General features: G+C 42.6%; 1 protein-coding gene across 3 annotated transcripts in view; it reads left to right on the plus strand.

The window, feature by feature from the left end:
* IFTAP (intraflagellar transport associated protein) overlaps window positions 1–18,117 on the plus strand; it is a 68,514-nt gene that overhangs the window by 7,628 nt on the left and 42,769 nt on the right. For 2 of the 3 annotated variants that reach the window (XM_075927510.1, XM_075927507.1), the window contains exon 2: window positions 12,817–12,964. In XM_075927510.1, the coding sequence (XP_075783625.1) occupies window positions 12,859–12,964 (106 nt within the window). In that variant the 5' untranslated portion in view covers window positions 12,817–12,858. Of the gene's footprint in view, window positions 1–2,832; window positions 2,889–12,816; window positions 12,965–18,117 lie in introns of all 3 variants that reach the window. The other variant, XM_075927509.1, reaches the window with a different exon arrangement.

Raw genomic sequence — 18,117 nt, forward strand, 5'->3', positions numbered from 1 at the left:
CTAGGTGTTAGGTTACCTCGTTTGAATTAAGTGCTCCACTAGTTCGAATTAAGTTTGAACTAGCGGTTTGCACGTGTAGCACCTATGAAAGTTAATTCGAATTAACGGCTGTTAGTTCAAATTAACTTTGTAGTGTAGACATACCCTTAGTGACTTTCCTAGGTGATCACTCAGCAATTTAAGTGGAAGAAGCAGGAATGGAGTTCACATCTGCCTCACCAGCTCCCTTCTGTGGCCACTGTGCCTTCTGTGGGGAGGAGGAGGTGCTGGGAGAAGGCTTGAAAGAAGGGGTGGGCATGAGAAAGGTGGAAATGGAGCAAGTCATGTGTGAGGGCACCGGGGCATGAGGACAGAGAGTGGTGAGGGGGTGGGCTTCAGGGAAAAAGAGGGCAAAGGGGCAGTGAGGGAAGAGGAAGGTACCAGGAGGGTGCAGGGCTAAGGGAAGGTGCAGGTGCCAGGGGGTTCTTGGGTGAAGCAGAAGGGCAGACACCTGCAGGGGAGGGACCAGCACCAGAGGAGAGAGGCAGTGCAGGTGTGTAGAAGGAGGTGTTAGAAGAGGGGAGGACGAGGGGTAGCTCACATGTTCAGAGTGGGGCTACTGGAGGAGTGGGCACAAGGGGGAGAGAAGGGCTGGTGGAGGGGGCAGGTCTCAGGAGGGCTGAGGGCAGTGAGAAGGGCAGGAGTCAGGACAGCAGAGGAGGGTGAGGAGTTGGGGGGCAGCAGACACCAGGGGAGATGATGGAGCAAGGGGAGGAGACATGGCAGCAGAGAGAAAAGGTAAAGGTTTAAAAATATTTATTAATAACTTGGGTGCCACAGTGGCACATCCAAACAAGCCCCATGAACTCAGTACTGGTGCACAACACAAAATTCATTCTGCCCATGGGAAGATGCGGTACAAGTTCCCCTCATCTGTGCATCAGGTTTGGGGCCGTTTGGTGGCAGTGGGGAGGACGCAAATTTTTCCTTTGCCCCTGGGCGCATAACACCCTCGCTACGCCTCTGCTAGGACAGTAGGGTGAATACACTGAACTCTTGTAAAAAGTTGCCAAGAAACCTTCAATGACTGTAATGCAGATGTGAGGATGGCATTATGTCTCATTTGCAATATGACATCTTAGTACAGCGTCCTCTGACACCCATGTTGGTATATTGTTTCAGTGTTGACACTCAGAGGCAATCACATTGATATATATAGTCTTGAACCACAATGATCAGATCCAAAATTAAAATTCCCCAGTGCTCTGGGCTGTTCAGTTCAGGTTCATCCCTATTTCCAGTAGCACCTAGATGATATTTGTCAAGTTTCCATCCAGTACTTGACCCACCATGACCCCCTTTAGTTCCTGTGAACAGAGGGAAAGGCAGTCTTACTGCAGAAGTTGTGCACAGATTCCAAAAGAAAATAGACAATTTTTCCCTATTGTCTCACCTCATATTTTAGGTTTATTTTACTCTTCCTGGGTCAGTTAGTGTGTCTTGTCCTTAGAAAATGCTTGTCTTTGTGACATGATTAATTTAGTTCAGGAGAAAGGGAGGTTAAATTTTTCCTGCAACAAAATGCTAATCACAAGAACTGTCCTACAGAATGAGAACAATGGTCTTCCTAGTCCAGTTTCCTTTCCCCGAAAAATGATCAGCTCCTTCAGAGGAAGGAGCCTGAAATCCTGAAGGAGGTAGTTTTAGAGTCACCTGTCCAGAAATCAGAAGACTTCTGTGCATTCAGAATACTAAGATTTTTTACATGAAAATGTCAGATTCTCTTCCTGAATTTGTTTGGCAGTTAAAGTCATAGCACCAAACAAAAACAGTATCCATGTGACAGACCCATTTCTTTAAATACAGTATTTTAATAACATGAATTTAGGTAGCAGTAAACTTTTAACTGGTCACTTGCTAGTCTGGAAATAATGTTTATTTATAACCGGTTTATTTCTTCTACGGGTATTATTTTGAAATATGTCTCTTACATTTAATACAGGATCCTTCATTCCAAATGATTCCAGATTGCCTGTCCTTGACAGATTTTTGTTTATATTTGTAAAGCATTCTCCTTTGTGGTAGAACTCATCAATTGGCTAACCATGCAGTAATATAAGCAGTTTGCTATGGAGAGTGAAGGATGTCTTGTTCAATTGTGAGGGTGTAGGCAGGCAAAATGTAGATTCCACAGTCTGGAATTTGGGTTGTAGGGCTAACACTGGCTTTGATGAAAAGTAACACAAAGTCCTTAATGACCTCTAGTGATCAAGACCAGAGCTTTGTGTGTCATCTGAAGACAGAGCAGTGCCCTTTAACACTAAACCCTATTGGGCATTCATCAGTGACATGGACTTCTATGTCTACACTGCCTGCAGCAGCGAGACTCAGATCTCGAGGGGACAGACTCAGGCTGTGCCACAGCACTAAAAACAGCCATGTAAACATTTGGGCTCAGGCTCTGAAGTCCAGGGCGGGGGTTGGCTTCAGAACCCAAGCTCCAGCCCAAGCTGCAATGTCTGTATACCTATTTTTAGCTCAGTAACGTGAACCCTGCGAGCCCATATCTGTTGATCCGGGCTCTGAAACTCACTGCAGTGATGTTGCTCACTATGGAGATGTACCCAGATAGGAATGAATGCCCAGCCATATTCCCAATATCGCCTTTTGAAGCAAATGGGATATCTTTGGAAGCCTCTCATGCCAGATCTGTTGAAACCCACCAGTGCTTAGTCCATGAAATCTGAAAAGATCATACCTCTTGGGATTGGGGCTGCTGGTTTTAGAAAAAACAAATTTGGCACACAAAAAATGTACCCTTGTACCTAATCCAATTCTTTTCTTTCCCTAAAGCACCGTCAGAGCCATTTGGAATGCATAACTACTATCTACTTTGGCACTGAACTCAGGTAATATTTCCACAGAGGAACAAGAGCATTATGGTAGCTTACAGGGTATCTGCAAAGATGAGATTTAGGGTCAACTATTGTAAAAGCACAAACAGATGAGTGCTGTCCATCTGTGTATCTAAAGGCCAGATCCCGCTCCTACTAAACTCAGCAGGAAACTTCCAATTGACTTCAGTGGGATCAGGTCCTTAACTCTTTAAAACAGTTTCAATTGAAACAAGAAACATCCAAGAATTGTTTGAAAGGTTGAAAGTCGTAACTGAAACAACCATGCTTGGAATTCGTTCATGTAGTTCAGTTGATCTGCACCTGCTCATAACCAGAGATTTAGGTTCTTCTTTAATGTTCATTTCAGGAGCTGCTGTCTAGTTGCAGGTGGCTGGGTGTGGGGAGAGAAGGTAGGTAGGGCAAGACTGCAGCACACGTAGGGGAGGGAGCTTTTTAGCACAGCTGCATTGTTGCAATCCAACGAACATGTTGAACTGTTATAGGGGAATATAGTTTTAAAAAAAGCTGTTGCTGCTGTCTCAAAAAAGTTGAGGATTCCCAAGTATCACCCCTCTTATCCCTCTTTTACTCTCTATACCAGTGTTTCCCAATTAGTGCTCCACGGAACCCCGGGGTTCCATGAAACAAAAGTAAGGGTTCCTTGACAACTTGGCACCTTCCCTATCCCCTCCTTTGTGGCAGGACTTGGCAGGTCTTTTTTTTTTTGCTTGACAAATTTTACCCTGGCAACCCTCATAGAATCATAGAATACTAGGACTGGAAGGGACCTCGAGAGGTTGAGTCCAGTCCTCTGCCCTCATGGCAGGACCCAGTATTGTCTAGACCACCCCGATAGACATTTATGTAACCTGCTCTTAAATATCTCCAGAGATGGAGATTCCACAACCTCCCTGGGCAATTTATTCCAGTGTTTAACCACCCTGACAGGCAGGAAGTTTTTCCTAATGTCCAACCTAAACCTCCCTTGCTGTCGTTTAAGCCCATTGCTTCTTGTTCTACCCTCAGAGGCCAGGAAGAACAATGTTTCTCCCTAGAGGTTCCTTAAAATTCTTTCAAGCTGAAAAGGGTTCTGTGGCCAAATAAAATTGGGAAACACTGCTCTATACTCTTGAGGTACCATGTTGTACTGACTATTGTGATATGTGGAATCAATGTAAACTCTTCTTAAACAGGAAGAAAAAAGTATAACTACAGACAAACAGGCTAATTCAACTTGAGTTCTACCATTGTCTCTGCTGTTTACAAGGAACCACACCTGTCTGGATCCATACAGCATACAGGGCCATCTAGTGGCTAAATGATATACTATGAGTAAATATATTACAGCAGGGGTCTCCAACCTTTTAAAGGATGAGATCACTTTTTGAATTTAAGTACAAACCAGGATCTACCTCAAACTCAAATACCTTTGCCCCACCTCCTTAGTGCCCCTTCCGCAAGGCCCTGTCCCTGCTCACTTCATCCTCCCTCCCTCCCCCATTCTCCCTCCCTTTCATCAGGCAGGGGCAGAGGGTTGGGGTGCAGGTTTTGGTCTTGGGCTAAGGGATTTGGAGTGTGAGAAGGGCTCTGAGCTTAGCCTGGGGCAGCGGTTGGGTTCAGGAGGGGGCACATGACCATGACAGTGATACAGGTTGCAGGCTCCAGCTAGACACTGCTTACCATAGGTGGCTCCTGTGTGGTAATGCAGTGGTGCTAAAGGCAGGCTTACTCCTGCACTGGCCCTGCACCACTCTCATAAGCAGCCAGCAAACTCTCTCCATCCTAAACCCTGTTGTGTCCTTCACTCCCCCTCCCACTTCTGTGGAAGCAGAATACAGGGTGGGAGAGGGAAACAGCTCCAAGGCAAAGGGAGATGCGCAGCAGTGGGGCAAGGGGCAGCTGAAGTGCTGCACTTGACAGCCTCTTGGCCAAACCAGTCAAGATCACCTATCAGAGGCTCCAAGATCTACTAGTAGATCCCAATCTACTGGTTGGTGACCACTGTATTACAGGGACTGCCATTCTGGCTATGGTGCATGGACACTGCAGCTTTCTGAGGAGTTTGTCACTGACGGTCTTGAGCTGTCCAGCAAATAGAGGATAGTACTGTGAAATGCATGGTACTTATGCCCCATCTGCCAATTGCACCATGTTACAAAGTACTCTTGCTTAATTTAGACTAGCATTTACTTCTGCCCTACAGATGCTGGCTCGCTAATTGCAATAATTATTAATAATAAATTAATAATGTTGTAGCAAATCCACAGCCACCTAAGAGTTCATGGTGACCTCCATGCTGATCACCACTGTGACAGCGGGGACGGATCGCAGACACTCCTGCTTCAGCAACATAGTTGCCTACTACTAAGGCTAAGTGAGATATGTCTTTAGGAGTTAGCAGGATAGGCTTTAGAAGGCACAGGTCAGCCATCCTGATTCTATGCAGTAGGTGATTGTGGTACATTATCCTTACTTGTGAGGTTATAGAAATATGTATATCTATCTCTCTATTTAATAACCTGATTTCTATAATCGGATTTCTATGGCATTGACATCAAAGGGGTAAATTGTGACTTTATAGTCTGCCCTGAGTAAGGGAGAGCATATTGTACACTCTAGGAGCCTGAAAGGGACAGTGTGACTCAGGGAGGTACTATCTCCCTTCTAGTCAGTCTGCTGCTCTGTGGAGGGAGTAAACGGCATTGAGTCTATACCTGCTACAGTGATGTGTTTTGGTCCCAATTTGCCAGTGTAGCTAAGGCGTCATCTATCCTCCCCTCTGTCCTGCCCAAAGGCATGAGGAAGGAAGGTAACAGACCTTTAGAGCCTGCTTCCCCTCTTACACTGCTGCATGTCTTGCTCTCCCTCAGCCCCTGTGTTGTCACACTACCCAGACTCAATTCAGCCCAAAGGGAGTTCCTTGCAGGGTGCCATAGAAAAATATGTTGATTATCACTGTCATCTAGGCTGAAAGAGAACAGACTTTGGTTTTATAATCTGGGTATCTCAAGGAGCTTTGGAAAACAATGTTTGAGGTAATGGGGTGACTGTAGAGGAAATTGATCTGGCACAATACAAGGAAAACAGAGTGTCACATATTAAATTAATACAATTGTGAGCCTGAGACACGGAGATTTAAATTATTAACCCTTCAAAACAGTGACTGTCTTTCTATATCTCTCCATGCATTTAAATAGTACTCTATAAATAAATGTACTGATGACTTACCTGTTTTTATTGAGCATGATTGTTGATAGATCCAAATTACCAGCGTTGGAATGTGATTTCCCCCCTTGTGTGATAATCAGAAAGGTTACACTGCATAATGTAGTAGTAGAATTATGTAGGATTTTTCTGTGTGTAGTTAGGCACTCCTGCTTTTTGAGTTTATAAGTTTGTAAGTTCATTTTGATTTCACTGGTTTAAAAAAATAAAAAGGCTTTAAGAATCATAATGCAGTGTCAAAATGCAGTATAAAACAAGAAATCCATGTTTTGTAGCTATTACATTTTTCATTCTTTAATGGAATTAATAACTGTGTAATTGAAATCATGCTAATACTCAGCCAGCTTGCCTCTGGGATTTACTGCAGACATTTCTGGTTTGGTTTAAACAGCTGGGAGGAAGACTACATTTTGGGAAATAAAATTGATTCTGCACAATCTGCTGATGATCAGCAAAGCTTAATGAATGATCGCCTGAAGTAACCTCATTACTGTAACTTGGATGGATGAGCAGGAAAGGAATGCAAATTTTTCTAAAAGAAAAAAAATTGGTTTCCGCTTAAACACATCATTTGCAGAAACTCTTATTCTGTTCTATTCATCAGAATGTAAAAACAACTGTACTGGGTCAGACCAATAGTCAATCTAGCCCCGTATCCTGTCTTTTGACAGTTGCCCAGGCCAATGCATTAAAGGGAATGAACAAAACAGGGCAATTATCAAGTGATCCATCTCCCATATCTGGACCCCGCTTCTGGCAGTTGGCAGTTTAGGGACACCAGAGCATTGATTTGCATCCTTGGTCACGTTGGCTAATAGCTATTGCTGGACCTATCCTTCATGAACTTATTCAATTATTTTTTGACTCTAGATACAGCTTCTAACAAGGCGAGAAGATTCAGTAGTCTTTGACGTGCTCTTCCCCCAAAGAGAAACTCCTTTGATGTATTGGAGGGACCACCTCTGAGGAGAAAGAGGGTGGTATCACTCTCCATGATCCACTCAGGCATTGTTCTCATTACTGAGAGACTGTCAGCAACAACAGACATCAGATCTAGTAGGATCAACACGTTTTATATAGTTAGCCAACCAGCTGCCATGCAGCACTGCCTTTTGGCTGATATCAACCTGAGTTGGATTTGAACTGGTGAACTAGTAGTCCAAAGTTCCTCCTGAGCCAAGGGCTTATCAGGCTGATGGGGTTAAGGCACATCCATGTCATAGGTAACAGTATATAAAGGACAGGCCCAAAAAAGAAAACAGAATTCCATTTGTCATCACCTACAGTCCACAACTTAAACCCCTCCAACGCATTATCAACAATCTACAACCTGTCCTGGAAAATGACTCCTCACTCTCAGATCTTGTGGGAAAGGCCAATTCTCACTTACAGACATCTCCCTAACCTCAAACAAATTCTTTCCAGTAACCACGCAACACACCTAACCAACCAACCAAACAATGGAGGTACTTGAACCATCTATTCACTGTCTCTCTCTTTTTTTCCCTCTTTCTCCTTTCCTCCTCCTTTTTTCCTCTCCCCACCTCTCCTTCCCTTATTTATTCTTGGATCTGGACTTCTAATACTCTGGTCATCTGAAGAAGTAGGTTGTGCCCACGAAAGCTCATGATGCCATCTGCATCTTTTAGTCTTTAATGTGCTAACCGTCTATTGATTGTTTTTTAAGTTTTTCCTGTTACAGACTAACTCGGCTACCCCTCTGAAGTATATTTAGAAATTATGTAGGTAGCATGATCATGATCAATTGCCTTTGAGTGCCCCAGCCACGTAGATCAGATATCTGATTTGCAGCTGAATGAACGGGAGGTTGCCTTTCACTGTGAAACTGAGCAAGACTCAAAGCCAGATCTTTCAGGACTATGATTGAGCACCTTGCCACTCAGCCATCATACCTTGGAAAGGCTATATATGCCCCTGGTTCATCTTGCAAGACAAGGAGAACTGACTTCAGGCCCTGCCAACTTTCTGGTTCTATATTGTCTTTTTTCCTTTAGATTGCTTGGCAACTCCACAGTATAATGAATCCTTACAAAGTAGCATCGTGAGAAATATGACCATGTCAAACAAACTCAGTTGTTTTATTCATATGTGTTCAGCAAGGGTGCCTCTTGTATACTGTGAATTGCATGAATGCACTAGCCTTTCGCTTCTGGAGAGCAGTGTTCAGATATGGGCTTGCTCAAAAATGAAAATGAGAGTTTGCTGGTCAGCCTGGTTTCCCTTATTTGCACCACAAAACTTCTGCACAGAGTTGATAGTCTGAAACAGCTGCTGGTCTTTATGAAAAAAGGGACACAGGTCTGGTATAAAAGGGATGCAGCAGGAGGCCACAACAGAATAAAAGCGTGCCAGTATAAGACCACAGGTAGATAGTGTTGGGACAATTTTCCTAACATATTTCCAGTCAGGTACTGCCTGTCAATTACAAGAATTCTAATAAGCACCAACTCTCAATTCTTATCGTCCAGATCCATGCAACACAGAAACCAAAACTTCTCCAGAGTGCCTAGAATTAGAATGAACAGAAAATTTGAGTGCGTAAAGCAATATTTCATAGTGTGGAAAATGTTAGGGTATGTCTATACTAGCTCGGTAGTTCGAGCTAGGTAGGCAACTGAGGGCAACTGGAGTTGCAAATGAAGCCCGGGATTAGGATCTCTAATTCGAACTACCGTTACTCCTCGTGGAACGCGGTATACTGGTAGTTCGAATGAGAGATCCTAATTCGAACTACCTACTCAGTGCCGCGTGTAGCCGCGGGCATGGAGTTCGGACTAAGGGGGATTTAAAAATGGCGGCACCCGGGAAGATGCAAATGAAGCCTGAGATATTTAAATCCCGGGCTTCATTTGCAACTCCGGTTGCCCTCATTTGCCTACCTAGCTCGAACTACCGAGCTAGTGTAGACACCCTTATTTATGATTGATAGAACCTTATGCTTCTCTAAATAAACTGCTGGAAATTTAGGGAAAGTTTGTATCCAAACTGAAACACTACATCTTGGGCCTATATAGTTGGATTTCTTACTCTTGTTTTTTAAAAGAGCAAAACTCTAATACACATCAACATGGGAAAAATATACATATGGGTGATAAAAAACCTACCTCCATGTAATTTATTATCTCTCATGTCAGGATTTATCAAATTAATGACTAATTATTTTGTTCTGTAATGCACTTTTGTGGTTTTCAAAAATAAAGGAAATGCACCCTATGAATTCTACAAATTACAGTACTTATTTTATTTCTTTAGCAATGATGAATTATTTTTCACCCATCAGCATAGGTTAAGAACAAACTCTGGTCTCATTTACACTGGTGTTAATCTAGAGCAGCTCCACTGATTCCACAGTTACATTTGCTGTAACTGAGAGCAGAAGTTGGTCCACTCTTTTGCATAGAAACTTTCAAAACTTGAGAAAGCAACCTTTGGCAAGCCTGGAAAACCAGTGAGAAAATTTCTCTCTTGAAACAGAAGCAATAGAACCAGTGGGTTTTCTCCCTATAATGCATGTATGTAATATACTCTTGGGTTGATGGGAAATCTATAGGCTCAGTGAAATGAAACTAGGAATGCAGCGTGGTTAGTAATTTGGGATTACTACTCTTTGGAGGAAAATGGAAAGATTTAAGACACAATATGGTAGATGGCCCCCTCTCCCCACAATATCCAGGAGTTGTTCTTGAAGAGGTTAGGGGTGCAGACTTTACCCCTGGTATTTTACTGGACATTCTCACCTAGGCTACGTCTAGACTGCAAGCCTCTTTTGAAAGAGGCTATTTCAAAAGATACTTTCGAAAAAGCCTCTTTCGAAAAAGAATGTCTAGACTACAATCAGTACTTTTGAAAAAGGAAGCCGCTTTTTCGAAAGAGAGCACTCAGGCAGCCTGGATGCTCTCTTTCGAAAAAGCACACTTTACATTACCCAGCGCCTTTTTTTGAAAGAGCACTTTCAAAAAAAGGCATTCTTCCTCATAAAACTGGTTTTCCGTGGTTGAAAAAACTGCCACATTCTTTTGATTTACTTTCGAAAGAACGCGGCAGCAGTCTAGACACAGGTAAAGATTTTTCGAAAAAAGGCCACGTTTTTTTGAAAAATCCCTGTAGTCTAGACATACCCCTAGAGGCCAACATTGCTTCTTCCCTTCAACCTTAATGATAAAACTAAGTCTTGGCTTTTTGTGGCAAATCCTGGTGTGTCACCTGGTGTTGCCCTGTCTGTATTCATCACGAGATGTCTGCACCTACAGTGAGCTGAGACTGCTCCAGTTTCAGGATTTAGAGCCTTTCAAAGTTTGTTAAAAGCTAGGTAGTACACAAGTTAGCAAGATGGGGAATGGCCTTGATCAAAGAGCCAGCACAAAGGTTGGGACTCAAGCTGATCATTAAGGAAGGGTGGTTGTAGAACCTGTGGGATGGGGAAGTCACTGATAGACACTGATTTAACTTTTTACCAAACTAAGAGGGCTACAGTTGCCCCCTTTTGGGAACCACTGGTGTAAAATACTTAGCACATCACAGAGGAAAGGATCATTAGGAGATCTTGGCTGCATTCCCAGCACTGCCACTAACTCCCTGGCAAATCACTTTAACTCTCTGTGCCTCAGTTATATCATTTGTAAAGGGGAAATATATGTTTTGGCACCTACCATCCAGGAGGATCGTGAGCTGAATTCATTCATGTTTGTAAAGCACTTCAAAATCCTTAGCTAACAGGTTCTGCAGAAGGGCATTGTTGTCATTCTTATTTAGATCTTAAATTAACAAATGAGGTTCTTTCATAAATCCTTATAAGTCTTAGTTTTACTCACAGTGAAATTCACTGTTGTTTTGACTCTAATAACTGAACAGCGATGAAAAAATTAAAAAAAACCCATTGCTTCCTCCTGAAAACCACTAGTATTTGCATAAACCACGTTGTCCGTCTGGTAAATAATTATCTACTGGTCCCTAGAGTGGTTAATATTAGCTTGTTTTTAATGAAACTTAAAGTTCTGTGTTTTGGGCTGAATGTGTTTTGGTTTATTTTAAACTTCAGAACAATCACCTCCTGTGACAAGCAACAGCAGGACAGAATTAGCATTCATGGTTTATTTTGATGCTGTGGTTTGGACGTCCTGAGTTCATTCTGCTTTAACTGCAATCCAAAATAAAGGGATAACTAAGCTTTGCCCCACTGAAATCACTAGTAATGTTGCTATTGACTTCAGTGGAACAGAATTTTACCTCTAATGTACTTCTAATGAGTTATTTCCTTTCAATTAAAGATTGCATTTCCAAAAGGTGAGAAACTGTGGGCAGCGTGAATTTTTGTGTGCATAATTGCATCCTTAATATGCATACACAATTATAAAGTTGTGTATGCATTGTGTAGTCCCACATGACCAACTGAGTGTGAGACTGCAGTGATGCACACAAATTATGCATGTCTGTGTGCATGCTAGCCTGGAGTTTCTCTTTTAGATAATCTGATTGTACCTGTACAGAATCCCCATACTAATAATGCATAGTACTTTGAAGCACAGTACAGCATTAACTTTGATGTAGTTGATTGCAAATATCTCAGGGGCCACCATTTTCCCTGTGCCCTCTTGAAAGAATCAGGCTCAGCTGAAATACTGTAGCTGAGTAGCCACTGTGTTAAAATCCTGGAGACAAGGCAGAACATTCTCAGTAGCGGTGAGCTCTTGGCACTTTTTTGATGCCTTCTTCTATGCCTCTATGCCTGGCACAGTGTCTCTTGAGCTGATTGGGGCCTTTGTGTTCCACTTGAATATAAAAAATAATACTGCAAGATCACATTCTCCCAAATAGGGTTGCCAGATGGTTTAACCAAAAGTACCAAACCCCCCCCCCCCCGTCCTCCCGCCCCTCCAAGAAAAAACCACTGGGAAAAAATTCTGTTGAGGGAAAAAAAAGGGGGAGACCAAAGTTGTTGAGCAAAAAAAAAAAAAACAAAAAACAAAAGGAACCCAAGAGTTGTAAGCACCCAGGATTTTCGCCTCCAAAAATCAGAAAATACTGGACATTTTAGGTGTCCGGGATTTTCTGAATTTTTTTTACCAGACAGGAGGCAAAAATACCAGACTGTCCGGGTCAATACCGGACACCTGGCAACGCTACTCCCAAAGCTTGGGTTTTAGTGGACTTGAGAATATAGCACACAATGCACCTGTGAAATTAGCTGGTGGATTCAGCCCAAGTTCCCTGTGTACAGGAAACGCTATTATAAAATCCAGTACCCACAAAGTAGTGCTAAGTGGCACCCCCTCAGCAAAGAAAGCAAAGCTGGGTCAGTCATTGTGACTGAACTGAACTACTTAGACATAGTCCACCCTGAACAGGGTGCAAGTAGTTTGATAGGATATTCTGGGGGGCACAAGAACTGTTGTGCTGCTCACTTAGTGCCTGTTCTGTGGATACAACCTTTCTCCTAGGATTCAAATAGGTCACTATTTTTCACCTAAATGTATCTGAAATAACTATGGCCCTAATTCTACAAATGCCTTCCCTTATTCCTCCTAAGAGCCCCAGTGAAGGAATCACTACTTATAGGAGAAAAATAGCTGATTTTCTGAATTCCAGCACTCAGTTGCCCTATGCTAACCGCAGAAACTCCCTCTGAAGTTAAAAGATCCTCGGATTTGTTTTCTGCCTTTGTTATTATATAGGGTTCTTTCTTTTTTCATTGCAGAGGAATACTGTTAGAACAGATATGCCTGTTTGACCATCGTGGATGATGGAAAAGCAACCGTCAAACAACAGTGTCCTCGATCAGTTTATTAATAGCCAGGAGCAAACGTATGAAGAATTTCTCAGCACATTCAGTTACCTTTCTAAAGGTATGTCAGTTTCTAGAATTTCTTATAGTAAATTACATTGAAAAAGGAAGAGTGCATAAAGAGAGGCAGTGTTGTCTTGTGAATAGAACTCTTTTGGGAGATGGGATACTTGGGGGGGGGGGGGGAGGCTTTCCTGGTTCTGCTACTGACCTGCTTTGTGACCTTGGGCATGTCACTTCAACTCTCTGTGCATTTATTTCCTGTGCCTTCTTTTGTTTGTCTTGTCTATTTAGATTACACTCTCTGTATGTACAGTGCCTAGAGCAATGAGGTCTCAGTCTTGGCAGGGGTCTCCAGGTACGAGTGGAATGAAAATAGGTTGGCAAGGTTTTTGTGTTCTTAAGATACAGTAGTTGGAGCCAGCCCACTGGAATTCACTGCTATCCACAATTGTACTTCCCTTGAACTTGACATAATGTTATGTGTACATTATATATGAAGTTCTGAATCTTTGTTGAGTATGCAGTTCAGTGGAAGGTGGAAGATTGCAGGGTACATTTGGATGCGTGCAGGCTAGAATTTTCATCCCTGGCTGATGTTATTGGCAGTGGGGTTTCAGCATCTCTGAAATCAGACCATTATTATTTAGGTGCTTGAATGTGGATTTAGTTTCCCCTTGCTTGAAAAATTTGACTGCACAGTAGAGCACATTTCACTGAATTCAATTGCTGGTTGTTTAGACTGACTGATTTGATCAGCGCCTCAGGAACAATGCTAATAAAAATAGTCAACCATTTGTGATTGATGGGAGAGATACTATCCTTTTCTAGACGGCTCAGCCATTTAGTTAATTACATTGCCTGGAAAGGGTTAACCCCAGAGACATGACAACTTTGTTCTTACCACCTTAATTTGATTTGATAGGGTGATTTAATACCTGTCTTGAGTTTATCACTTTAATAAGAAGGGGACCAAAAGTTTGAATCCAAGAAAGAAAGGAAGATATGATGCCTTGTGGCTCATGGTTATGGATGTTAAATATTAGTTAACTGAAAAGTTGATTAACCTCATGAGTTCTTATTAGTTATTCAACTATTCTATAGTCCCCAGGTGGGGCTGGCAGCCAGTGCAATCTGGCCCCACTTCCGAGGAGCCCTTTGCCACTTTGCACTGCTGCCTCTGTGTCAGAGGCAGCAGCATGGGGTGCCAGGTGGGAGCTGGTCCGTGAGGGAAGCTAGTTTAAAAACCAGCTCCCCTCATGGACTGGATGCTTGTTGCCCTGTGCTGTTGCCACTGGTACAGAGGCAGCAGAGTGGGGTGGCAGCAGGCTCTGTCCGGAGTGAGTGTCTGAGCTCCCGGACCAGGCGTGAGCCGGAACTGAGCCAGGCTGCTTGCCCGCCCAGCTCCTGATACACTTTAAATCCAGAGCTGCAGCAGGGGGTAGGTCCTGGACCCAGTCAAGCTGGAACTGAGCCAGGTCTGCTGGCCAGCCTGCTAAAAAAATTAGTCGAAAGGGGTAGGGGGAAATGCATGTAGTCTATAGCATTAACCTATAAGCTTTTGCTTATTGGTTAATCAGTTAATCAACTGTACTATTGCACCCCTACTCACAGTTAGGGCTTTGGTTTTGTCACAGAGATTAGAGGCCATGGAAACCACGATTTTGAATAAAGTTTGTGAAATCTTGGAACTGGCTGTTAAAAACACATTTGATTAGGCCCCAAAATCAAATTGCATTGCAAAGTGGTGTACGGAGTTGCAAGTTCAGCCTTTATGCTGCTCCATCTCCATGTATGGTAGGGTATGTGTGTGTGGGAAACTGAGTTGTACCATGACCCCGAGAGACAAGTTGCAGTTCCAGGAGTGGGGAAGTGGGCCAGCTTTGCGGTACAAGAACTGCTGCTGTAATGTGAATGCGTGATGGACTCTCTGTTCAAACCCTCACCCACTGGCTCTCACCTTTCAGCACTTTCACTATGCTCTTGTGTATGTTGTAGAACAAACTATATTATTTGGTGACCTTTCTGGGACTTACTGTTTTTTTTACTAAAAATTTCCTTACTCAGGCTTGTGTTATTCATACATTCTAATTGGCGTGTTATATAAGTGCTGTTTACAGGTGCTCTGCAATCTATATAATGCATTGTGCTGGTCACATGGATAACTTAGCTCAACAATTGCAAAGGAAGGATTTGATGAAAGTGAAGGAAGGCCCTGTCGCAAATTAAAGACTAAATTGTTTCTTTCGGACAGCCATGCTTTCTGAACAAAGTAAGCCTAGCAAGTGAAGCTGAAACAGTCTCTGAGATCCAAACTTCCACAGACTCTAGCAAAGATCAGATCTGGATTCAAACTATTGTTCAGGTTCATCACTGGTAAAAAGTGCACCCAGGGGTTCTTTAAACCAGCCTTACAAAATGAGCATGACAATTTAATATTCTCCAATTACATTGCTCTTGGCCACAGCTTTTTATTAAGAATGATACCTTCATCTTATTCCAGAAGCAGAGTATTTTCCAATTACACCATGGGGCATGCTCCATTGATTGGCACTCCTGCTCTGTCCTTGTCTGTCAGGCAGAACTGAGTGTTATTCATAGGCACTGGAGCAGAAAAGCAGTCGGGGGAGTGGAAACTGTTTCAGCAGTGCTCCCATGACAGCTTTCACCCTCCTAGAAAACCAGAGAGAAGGTGAGACATTGGAAGATCAAATAGAGGGTTAATACTAGGATCTGGTCTGAAACAAACTTCTTGATGTACAGCTGTTGTTCTGGAGAGAGCTCAGATCCAGATGCAGGGTGCATATCGTTATACAGCTTGCAGAAAACCACAGTATGTTCTTCATTCACCTTGACTCTCAACACAACATTTGGCTCCAAATGCGTATATAAAACATATTTGAAGTTCTAGCTGAAATAAATGATTATACCAGCATAGGAAAGTGCACTTCTAAACAAAATAACTTGGGTTGCTTTTTTTTTCTTTCCCTTTTCAGAATACCCAAAGGCACTGGTTCACATTATAAACTAATGACCTGCAAAAAATCCACTTAAAGCACAAAAGCCTTAAGAGCTGGAACAGTGCAAAAATGCATTTTAAACTATTGCATTTCTGTTTTCTTTCTTTGGCACTCAAATATCAAGAAAAAAAAGAACCATTTGGATTTTAATGAAAATAATTTTAAAGGGCAAGCTCAAGGTCTATCTGGATAGACAGAGATTTTCACTTCTAGGTCAGCACAAATTCAAGATCCTTGTAGGGACAGAGTTGAAAAAAAAAGACTGCTAACGTTTTGCACATTAGTTTGCATGATTAAATGTACATGCATTGTAAACAAGATTATACTTTTACACACCAGGCATATATGCATGCAAATGCCAAGCTTTGTCTGTGATGCAGTAATTTCAGATACATTTTTAGACCTCTAAATACCTATATGCATACTCAGCCAATATATATATGCCCTTATGTGTGCAAACTCAGATCTGTAGGCATACCCACGTTTTTAATGTGGACTATGGGTCTCTGTTAAAACACAGTTCGGTAAATGAAACAATAACTAATCACCACGACCAGATGGCATTCACCCAAGAATTCTGAAAGAACTCAAATGTGAAATTGCAGATCTACTAACTGTGGTTTCTAACCTATCCTTTAAATCATCTTCTGTACCATATGGCTGGAAGATAGTTAATGTGACAGCAGTTTTTAAAAAGGGTTCTGATGGTGATCCTATTGGCAATTATATGCCAGTAAGTCTAACTTTAATACTGGGCAAACCGGTGGAAACTGTAGCAAAGAGCAGAATTGTCAGACACCTATTTGAATGTGGTTTGTTGGGGGAAGAGCCAACATGGTTTTTATAAAGGGAAATCATTTCTGACCAATCTACTACAGGTTGGATCTCCCTAGCCTGGCAGCCGTGGGACCTGACCTGTCCCAGATAAGGGATTTTGCTGGACTAGAGGAGGTAATTTCTGGCCCTCCAGGTACTGACCTTCCCCAGCCTTGGCTGGCTGCTGGTCTCCCAGCCAAGTCCCCCTCCTCACACCAGCCCTCCCTTTGTGCCAGTCCACTGGGCTTCCTGGTCCTGCAGGGCAGCCCCTCTGCCGCATACTGAGCTTCTGGTCCCGTGGGACAACCCTACTGCTGTGCACCAGGCTCTTGGCTGGATAGCCCTATTGTTGGCTGCCCACTGCCCTGCCAACCCTTAGCTGCCAGCCCTCCCCTGGGACTCTCTGATCCTGGAACATCTATGGTCCTGTTGGACCACGGATATTGCTGAACCAGAGAGTTCTATTTTAGAGAGGTGCAACCTGAAGAACAATTTGATGGGATCAAAAAGCATGTGGACAAGGGGAATCTAGAGGATACAGTGTGCTTAGATTTCCAGAAAGCCTTGGACAAGATCCCTCAGCAAAGGCTCTTAAGCAAAGTAAGCTGTCATGGGATAAGAGAGAAGATCCTCTCATGGATTTGTAACTGCTTAAAAAGATAGGAAACAAAGAAAAGGAATAAATGGTCAGTTTTCAGAATGGAGAGGATATCTCCCAGGCAGCTGTACCGGAACCAGTCTTATTCAACATATTCATAAATGATCTGGAAGAAAGGATAAACGGTGAATTGGCAAAATTTGCAGATTATACAAAACTGCTCAAGATAGTTAAGTCCAAAGCAGACTGTGAAGAGCTTCAGAAGAATATCATAAAACTAGTTGACTGGGCAACAAAATGGCAGATAAAATTAAATGTTGATGAATGCATAGTACTGCATCTTGGAAAACATAATCTCGTACTATAAGTATAAAATGATGTGGACTAAATTAGCTGTTACCACTCATGAGAGATTTTGGAGTCATTGTGCTCAGTTCTCTGAAAACATCCGCTCTGTTGTGCAACAGCAATAAAAAAAAGCAAACAAAATGCTAGGAATCATTTAAAAAAGGGATAGAGAATAAGACAGAGAATATCTTATTGCCTCTATATAAATCCATGGTCTGCCCACATCTTGAATAATGCATGCAGATGTGGTCAGCTTATCTCAAAAAAGATACCTTGGTACTGGAAAAAGTTCAGAAAAGGGCAACAAAATGATCACATCAATGGAATGGCTTTCATATGAGGAGAGATTAATAATAGTGGGACTTTTCATCTTGGAAAAGAGACCACTAAGGGGGATATAATAGAAGGCTCTAACACCGTGACTAGTATCGA

Source organism: Pelodiscus sinensis, chromosome 4 (genome assembly GCF_049634645.1).
Source record: "Pelodiscus sinensis isolate JC-2024 chromosome 4, ASM4963464v1, whole genome shotgun sequence".
Lineage (NCBI taxonomy): Eukaryota > Metazoa > Chordata > Testudines > Trionychidae > Pelodiscus > Pelodiscus sinensis.